General features: G+C 36.6%; 1 protein-coding gene across 1 annotated transcript; it reads right to left on the bottom strand.

Annotated features, from left to right (window-relative positions):
• Window positions 1–5,788: 5,788 nt before the first annotated feature.
• On the bottom strand, window positions 5,789–9,448 carry LOC104403002 (ryanodine receptor 2-like; the record flags this gene model as incomplete). The annotated part of the gene is made up of 3 exons (XM_010011019.1): window positions 5,789–5,924; window positions 6,535–6,718; window positions 9,327–9,448. Coding segments are annotated over 3 exons (442 nt in total), but the record flags the coding sequence as incomplete, so codon positions are not given.
• Window positions 9,449–9,688: the final 240 nt, after the last annotated feature.

The following is a 9,688-nucleotide window of genomic DNA, read 5'->3' as shown; positions in this document are numbered from 1 at the left end:
CTCCAGCAATAAGTACAGTAGATACTCAAACCTTGACAATGAGTGATAGTTAGATTGAAGCATAAGGAATACCCTTGTCATCCAATTGACCTTTAAGAAATTTGAATTATTTTAGCTTTAGAATCGTCTCAGTAATCCCTGAAAAATGCTCTACATAAAATAGCTAGTACCGACACCATGAAATTCAGCTGCTACTGTAGAAATACATTTCTGTAAAACAGAAACTGTTTAATGACAGGAAACATTGGAAGAGCAGAATGTGAAGCCAAAAAACATAGGTGATGCATGTAAATTATTTTCTATTGATGCAACACCTTTGTTCAAGAACAATAGGAACTAAAACAAGATAGATGTCCAGGAACTGTTTATCTGGTTTGAAACTGTTTCTCCCTCACGCTAAAGACTGAATTAGACTGAATGCACACACTGACTTGGTGGGTATGGCTCACTAGAAATCTCACTGGACACTAGGCACCCAGAAGCCTACCCTGTCCTGGAATATGTGCATATGCATGTATGTGCATACATACAAGCTCTCAGACAAGTATATGTTCTACTAAAAAAAAGAGGCACTAATTTTTCTGGGTTTTGTGTGAAACAGTGAAAATCACTTTTCTTAAGATTGTTTTCTAATTCTCCCAACAATTTATTTCAGCCGGAAATTTCAGGGGTTATATTCAGCAGCAGAGACTTGGCCCTGCTAAAAGGCAATGGACCCTTAAAATCTATGCATTGTTGTGCAATTCACTATAGTATATTGCATCTGTGGTTTTATGCTGTTTCATTTGTATAGGTTAAACTCACAGATCGTGATACAAACATGATATGAAACTGTATCTGCAAAGAGGAAAAGTAATCTTGGGAGTTAATTGCAAGCAAGTCACTGTATTGTTGTGCACTGACAGTTCTGTACCATGAGGAAAGAGATCACAATCCAATTGCTTCATAGCAAAAAAAAAAAAAATAAAAAATAAATACAAACAACTAAACCCACACACCAAAAACTCAAACAAAACCCAACCCCTAACAAGCAAAACAAGCAAGCAAAAAAACCTTTCTCTTGCTGTCTTATATGATTAAATATACCAATACCCTGAAATCTTACATAGTTAGTTAATCATGACAATAGTTATTCGAAAATACTTGGTAGTTGTAAAAGGAGGAGCATCTTGTTAAAAGACACAGATTAGAACTAAGGAACACCTGTTTCTGGAAGTGACTTTTTTTATTGATTATAGGCAAGCCACATAATTTCACTGTGCTTCAGGTGCAGCATAAAATGAAGGCAGTAACATTTCACTGCTTAATGTAATATCAGTAAATGTAACTTCATTAACAATAATAAGGCACAGATGGTTTCATAAATGCAGTTCAGCAGAAGTTCATGAAAGGTTAGTATTAAGTGGTTAAAGCTCTACATTAAATGAGGCACACCAGCCACTGAATACTGAAAAGAAAAAACAATATCCAACAGTTGCTTCTTTTATTGCTCACTACTCTGAACAAGACTTGCATCCAGTTTTAAAGAAATAAAAAAACAGGACGTGGCAGCCAGACATTCAAGTCACATCATTACATATACTCCTACACTTTCTTCAGTGATACAAAAGGATCAAAGCTCAGACTGATTGTATGGATTTGTAATAGAGGAAGAACAGATGCCTTTGTAGATACATAGCAATCATTTTAAATTGAAAGAGGGTAGATTTAGATCAAATATAAAGAAGGATTTTTTTACAATGAGGCTATTTGGACTAGATGATGATCTTTAAAGGTCCATTGCAACCCAAGCCATTCCATGATTCTGTGATTTTTATGTGTGATACTATCCAGTCTCAACTCGAAGTCTTTAAATGCCCCCATTCTTGTCATAGTGAAATACATCACAATGTCAATGACATGACAAAAGCCATGAATTCTGGCATTACAGTCTACTTTTATTTATGTGCAGACTCAAAAACGAAGTACCGTTTGCTGAAACAAGACTCAGCAAGCAATATTCACTTGTCATCCATGCAGTTACTGTACAGCTTGAGCATTATTGAGAGCAGAGCAACATTCAAATTCATTATAGCCAGTTCAAAGCCAGAATTCTTAAATGTTAGCTGCCAGAAGATAATGCAGTTCTGGAAGTAACATAAGAGGGCACAGAGACTAGGAAGATGACAAAAATTGTGAACTGTTCTTCTCACTAGAAATCCATGGAAACAGTAGTTGGCGCAGGACAAGTAGGACTCTTTCAGAAGGAATTTTCTGGCCTTGCCACCTGGAAATTTCAGGCTTGGAGAAATGATTCCGCAATCAAGCCACTACTTCCTCTATTCTGAGCTGTACTTAATGAAGTGAACTGATGACCTTTTAGAATGTAGATGATGGAGTATAAAAGTCTGTGGTCAGATTATTCATAGATGTAATGCAGTTTTTGTAATAGTTTAGTTTGTTTTACCTCTTGTTACATTGAGATGTTAACTCTCTGAACCTAGTCTGAATACTTTTAAATATTTATAATTCCTGCCACAACTTCTTTAATTGATTCTTAATAAATCAAATAACTATCACTAGTATACCTGAGACAATCACCTTTTAAAAAAAAAACAAAAAAAAACAAAAAACCAAAAAACAACCTAAAGGAGATTCATTTTATTTAGTGGACATATATGAGCTGAAAGATAGATAAAGATGTAAAACTTTTACCAATGTTCCCTCCATATGATCTTTCTATGTCAGGGTTGGACAAGCAGACATCCTCCAAAACCACATTACATAATGTCACATTTTCAAGCATTCATACTGCATTAGAGTGAGTAAAGAGAGAAGCAGAAGGAGGCAAAACGTACAGTTGTACTATGGTGACAAAGAGCTCTCACTAAGACTTAGCATCATTTTCTCTGTGAAAGCTTAGTTTAGTTTCATGCATCTTTTCCAAATTCTAACTGTTAGAGATAAAATTTGCAACCTTTTCTGCCTGCCAGTGGTTGAGCTACCTTCAGGAAACTCAAACTGAACAATCTGGTTGCTTGCCAAGATGAAGATAGCCAAAGTTACATGGGGTGGTTTTGTTGAAATATAGTGAAAACAGCAAGAAACATTGTCTTCATTTTCTTTAACAGACCACAGAGTTCTGAAGGAACAGACATTTGCAGAGAAGTGAAGAATGGAACTGTAACATGCAAACAAACAAGAGAAAAGTCTATACCATGTTCAGACAGGGAGGAGGGAAAGGAGGTAGAGGAGGGCGGGAAAAGAGAAAGATAAAAAAAAAAGAGGAAAAGGATCTGGACACTCTCCTCAAGAACCTACAATATTATTCATGTCTTAAAATTTCTCAATCATCAAACATCTTCAACCCACTGGCAAAACCTCCTATCTACCTCTGAAACAGATCTTCATACAAAAGTACAACACAAAGGACAACAGTGTACCACTTTTACAAATTACTCTCAGCTGAAATCAAAGCAGTCTATTGTATCCGAAGCTTTGGATCCACATGCTGAATCACTCATCACTACATTGCAATTTACAGAACTGAAGAGATGTGTATAGAGGATGTATTTAGCTTAAAACAATAGAAACTCATGGAAATCAAAACCAAAAATGCTAAAATTACCTTGTAATGTTCATAAAATCTACCAATCTAATGTTAGGAAATGCCACTTTTGGTCACCCTTGCAACCTGTGCACATCAACAATGCTACAATCTTCAACTACATTGAGGTTGTAGATCTCAACAACTCCTAAACCAGCGTCATAGACATACGAAGCCCCTTCTACCCTAACAGCCTGTGATTAGGTGACAGCAGCCACTGTTCAGTTAGCTCTTTCATTGCTCTAAGAGATCATGGGAAAGGGTTTCTGGTTGTCTCAATGATATATACTGTGTCAACTTCTATTTCCTCTCACAGAAAACTTAGCGGGCCAGACAGAAGCACCCCACTGGTTTTATGAAGCGCTGTGCACCATACACTGGCTATCCTTTATTATTGCCCACCAAAGATTATTTTCTTCTTCAGGAGCATAAGATGACAAACCTACTTTGACTGTAGAAAAACATTGTAACAGTACTATACAGAGAGCTCCTGCCTCAGTTCCCTCACTTTGCTGTTGAGTAGTAAGGGGAGCTTATGTGAAGTGAGGTATGTCATTAAAATTTCATTTTCTGTGCCTCCGAATAAAAAGGTTAGATCTCACAGCTCTTAATTTGGGAACTAGCATCTAGAGTCTTTTTGCCTAAATTCTTCTCTGTAGCTGTTCCTCCAAGGGAATGGGAAATAATAGCTACTATTTGGCTTATTACAGAAGTTTCCAACAGAACACTTATTAATAGTTCTAATTATTCAGATTACTAATCATAAATGGCACAAAAGAACTCCAATAGAATAGCTTTGTTTTCCCAACATTAATTAAAAGGCTCACAATAAATAAGGTTCAACAGCACACACTGAGTAGCAAAAAGAAACTAATTATTTTAAATACCAATAATAAATGAGCACTAAATAAGGAATGGGTCCTATAGAAAAACTGCTATGTGATCATGTTTCACAATGCATACCCACAGAAGAGATGAATTACACACACTCTACATTAGTCTGGGCACTTCCTAACCACTTGACCCACTTCATTTTACAAACTCAATATTGAATAGTGGAATTGACATATATAATAACATTACTTGTATATCTTTTCAAAACTAAATTTTTCAGGAGTGAGATTTAGTATAATACATACTGCAAAGTAAGAAAACAACCCTGCATCAGGACTTTGTCCAAACTCAAGCTTTTGTCAAAACACATTCAAGTTTAAAGGCAAGCAGGCCTTCACATTAAAGCCGGTGTGCTACAGAAAGCAAGCAGCACAGGCATGTGTAAGCAGCCTGTACAAATGACTGCTTAATGACAGGGACACATTACCATCCTCAGTCACTGAAGGTCAATTTTAAGGTTATTATTTGGTCATTCTTATGTGACTGAGAAAACCTGATGACAGAGGAGCAAGGAAGTAACGAAATTATCTCTTATGTAGTAAAATTTCCTTTCGTAGACAATTAACTCAGCTTTAGCAGCGGATTAATAACCCCATATAATGAGCCACAGTAGAACATAAATAACGTATGCAACTCAAATTGGGGAGCAAGAAAATGAGGCAATTAAATGCTACTACTTAATCAGAAATTTGACCAGAACACCAATCAACACTTAGATACCTACAGAAAGTATGCACTTTTAAGTGACTGCAGGTAGACAAGATCTTCATGATGTAATCCATCTAAGAGAGTGTACCTTTCCATGGCACAGTGTATCCTAAGATAATGCTGGAGTCACTGGTCATTACTGACTAATAAGAGGGTTCTTGGTTATAGAAGCTGTAGATTTTTGGTGCAGTTCTGCACCCAGATGTGTGGAAAGTCATAGAGAGCTACAAAACTGTCCACAGTGTTGTGGCTCCTTCACACAGGAATGATATATTCACATATATTTTGTTCACATAGTTTTGGGCAGTATACAAGATACATTAGCAATATGATGAAATGAAAAAGCAATCAATCATTCAATTAAAGTCAAACCCATGCTATTTATCATAATAAATATTACTAGAAAAAAATCACATTATAAGAGTGTTTTCATGTATTTATTCTTAAGCACATGCAAGGACCTGGAAATGCAAAAATCTTGTTTAATTTGTATCCTAAATTTCTACACAGCAGAAATTCTTCTGTACTAAAACAGGTATGTATTTCACCCGAGTATTATATTAAGCTAAAATAATCTAAGTAACCCATAATATGTCTTACCTAGTAATTCATACAAAGAATTCAGAATTGATTTCCATGCTTCTCCAGCTTCTTTTCCAGCTACATCTGCAAAATGAGCTGCACTGCTGTATACATTCAAGCGATCAATACATTCAAGAACAAGGTTGATCATACCCTAAAAATGGAAAGGCTCAGATTGTCAGAGAAAAAAAAAGAGTATTGTTTAGGTGCAAATACATAAGATTTTCAGAAATCTAAGAAAACAAAACATGAAAGGCAGGATACACAAAACAAGTCAAACAAGTTTGGAGTCAAACAAACAATCCTTATGGAAAAGTTTTCCTTCCCTATGATAATAAAAATTTACCATTTAGGATAGTTAAAATGAAATAGATAAATGAATAAATAAATGGTATTCCAGGCATAATTTTAGGCAAGTTTCCATTCTGGAAGGCATTTCAGCATAGGCAACTGCCACTACCATACAAATAACAGCCAATATTAAACAAAATATTTGAAGCATGCTTATTAAACTAAAACATCCTTCTGCATCAAGAGATTACACTATAACAGAAGTAACTGATTCACATGTAAGTATGTAAGTATTACGGTTAGAATCCAGGGCACAAGGTTATATTAATTTTTATCTATTTATTTATTTAAAAAAGGAAAAGGAAATTAGGCCTTAAATGCATTTTTCAAACATACAGGAAAACCAACAGACACTGCAAAAAGTACTTGCAAAAAACATGGTGGAAAATCAGAAGTAAAACGGAGAAAAGTACCTCTTCCTGGAAGAGGTTCTGGCGATTCTTCAGTGCTCGGAGCCTGTTTTGTTTGTTTTCATGCTCCAAATGTTCATCAGGGGGATGAAAGTAGCCAATCAAGTCCTGCAGGCTCAGACTGACTGACTCAATAGGCAAATCGATAGTGGAAGACTTTGCTTTCTTGCTGAGAGCGTCAAGGCCCCTACAAGAAGATGCAAAGTCTCCTGAGTGATGGAAATTTATTTATTTTACTGTTTAAACTCTTTACTGGTTTAAAAGCAAAGTTTGTTTAGATGCCAAAGCTCAACTCATTTTCTGACAGCAATGATTTAAATCTGCTGCATTCTCCACTTAATGATCCACCCCTCTCTTCCCAAACATAAACTGGGAGTTTCAAAAATGTCATTCCTTTTAATTTTTTCTGAAATCCAAAACACATTTTAACATTCTACCTACGCATTTAACAGTATCAGAGGGACACAAAAGATGAAGAAGAGTACCATGAACCAAATGGAAGAAGAGGGCTTTCCCTCGTACCTCCGTGGCTCCCCTCGGGAAGGCACCGGTGGGCAGGGTGCTGCAGGAGAACTGCCAGAACCTTCTGGAAGGAGCAGGAGGGGCCATGAAGGGCAGAGAAACCAAGGGTGCTGTGAACATCACACCCATCCCCAGGGAGGAGGGAAAAATCTGGAGGATCCTGAAACTCTGCAAGAGCCAGCCAGGGCCCTGAAGTGCTGGGAGAGGAGCAGCCCTGAAGAGAAGGGCCCACGCCGCTGGCACGCAGTCAGGGAGAGCAGGAGAAGGGGCTTATTTGACACTTAAAATTTCTCTCTTGACTCAGACTCAATTCTGCCATTGTATAAAGGTGTTTATTAGCATATTTTTGAGTAAAACCCAGGTAGAAAAGAGGCCTTTTTTGTTTTCATCAGTGGCTCCACTTATGCTTACCTGATGGCAACCGAGCTCCAGCTGGCAGAGGAGCCCACCATGTCCACATGGGCACCAAAGGCCCCCCTGCAACCTGAGCCACAACCTCCTGAGCTGCACAGCACCTGCTTGCTCCCAGGATTCCCCTCTGGACCATGACATGCAGCAGAAGTCCCATTTTATACTCTGCCTTTTTGACACTGATAAGTATTTGGAGGGGGAAGGGGGAGTGTTGCTTAGTTGGGTTTGGTATTTTTTTGGTGTGGGTTTTGTAATTGTTGCTGGGGTTTTGTTGTTGGGGTTTTTTTGCTTTGTTTTGTTGGGGTTTTTATTGTTAATTGGGGTTTTGGGGTTGGGTTTTTTTCAGGTTTCTTTTTTTTAACTAGCATGTCACTGTTCATCTCAAACTCGTTCATAGAGCTGGAAAACTTCTAAATTTAGGAAACATTATTAATTCAGAAGGAATATTTACTGCTGAAGAAAAAAATCTCTTTGAATAAGTAATGCAATTTTTCAAAAAGATAGCTACAAAAGTTATCTTTAAAACGTATTTTTTAGTGTGAAGTGTGATTTTTCTATTGACTTTGTGCGAAAGAACTGGGGCACACACCAATCAGAATAATTTTGATCCTCTCCAATTCAGCTTTTTCTTCCTGGAGTAACATCCTGCCAAAACTAAATTGTTAAACACTACCTTGGACTCCCTCTGCACTCCGTAAAAATCTCCACTGTAATTTAGGAGTACATTGATTTCTGAAACCTAACCATTATATTGCTTTTCCCTGTCCTTATCTTTTATGGCATTTTTAGAAGCTTCTAAGAAAACGTGTTATTTACAAAGTGACCTAGGGCTTGCATTTCTTTTAAATGACGTACAGCAGGCAATTCACCTGAATGGAATTTTATTATGTTTTTATTTAAGCACCTGAGTGAATGTTGGTGGGGGGGGGGTTGCTTTGTTTGGGTTTTCTTGTTAGGTTGGTTGGGTTTTGGGGGTTTTTTGTTTTGTTTTTTTTCCAAAAAATTGACATATCTATGTCTTTGGCTGTGCACTGATTTTGGGACATGATTGCCTCAGGTCACTGTCCCTCATTGTTTTCTCTTGTGACAAATGAGTTTCTATGAAATTCTTATCATTCCATATAGTCTTACTGCATATCATCTTTTTTCTAAAGCCCCTGATGAGAGGGGCTTTTCATCAATTACCAAAGTCACAAACAGTTGAGAATTAGCATTTTAGCAGTGTTATGAGGGCATTTGGAGTAGGAAGATAGATACAAACTGCATAAATCTGGCAGAATTTTAAACAGCTAAAATACTATAAAAGAAAGCATTTCATATGTTGTAAAACATTAAAGAAACAAACACCATTATAAGGGAACAAATGAGGAAAGTGTAACAAGTGGTTAGAAACGTTTAATTTGTTACTTTTAAGAACTTTTACTTGAGACTATGAACTTCTCAGTATATTTGTGTTTTCATAGTTACACAGTTACCTCTTTTTTCCAGGTTTTTCACAGAACAGCACTTTTAAAAAACATACTTAGAAGAACAAGAGCTAAATTATGCATCACATGATTTAGAGCAAATTCTGGCATGAAAAAAATCTCTACTGTAGTTTATTTCAATTTTGAGTATGCTTATACACTCAAATCAAGGTTGAAAAATAAAGTAATATTGGAAGATAGAGAAAAGACACTCACCAATACCTCTCAAGGACACCTCTGTTGATAATACATAAAAAACTTGCATAAATTCTCGTTTGAGAAGGATTCATATGTTTGTTCTGAGGGCTAAATTGTTCACTGTTGTGTCAACGTCCACTTAGAATAAAATAAGAGATTTTAAAAAAAGGGGATGAAAAGATCATTTTAAAAGCCCACCTTATAAATCTGTTGAAAAGGAAGACTGTACTACGTATGACACGTGCTGTACGAGATTCTTCATTCTGAGATCTGGACAATGTTAAACCATCATCCATGTGACCTTCATGGTGCATTATTGCCTGCAATACAAAAATAAGAAGCAGTCACTGCAAAATGAAACATTATTCACAAGTAAGAGGTATAAAATCTCAAAAAAAAAAAAAAACAAGACAGGCTAGGAAATCATGAAGTCACCAAAAAAAAAAAAATCATTAAAAAGAGATAATCCCATATTCTACTGCCTCATGTCCAACGACACACTTGTACTGAGCCAGCAAGTTCAGTGCCATAATAATCTCCAAGCCACAGCTTCTGTAAAC

The sequence above is a fragment of the Nestor notabilis genome, unplaced genomic scaffold, assembly GCF_000696875.1.
Source record: "Nestor notabilis isolate BGI_N333 unplaced genomic scaffold, ASM69687v1 scaffold33293, whole genome shotgun sequence".
Classification (NCBI taxonomy): domain Eukaryota; kingdom Metazoa; phylum Chordata; class Aves; order Psittaciformes; family Psittacidae; genus Nestor; species Nestor notabilis.
This window is presented reverse-complemented; position numbering and strand designations above follow the sequence as displayed.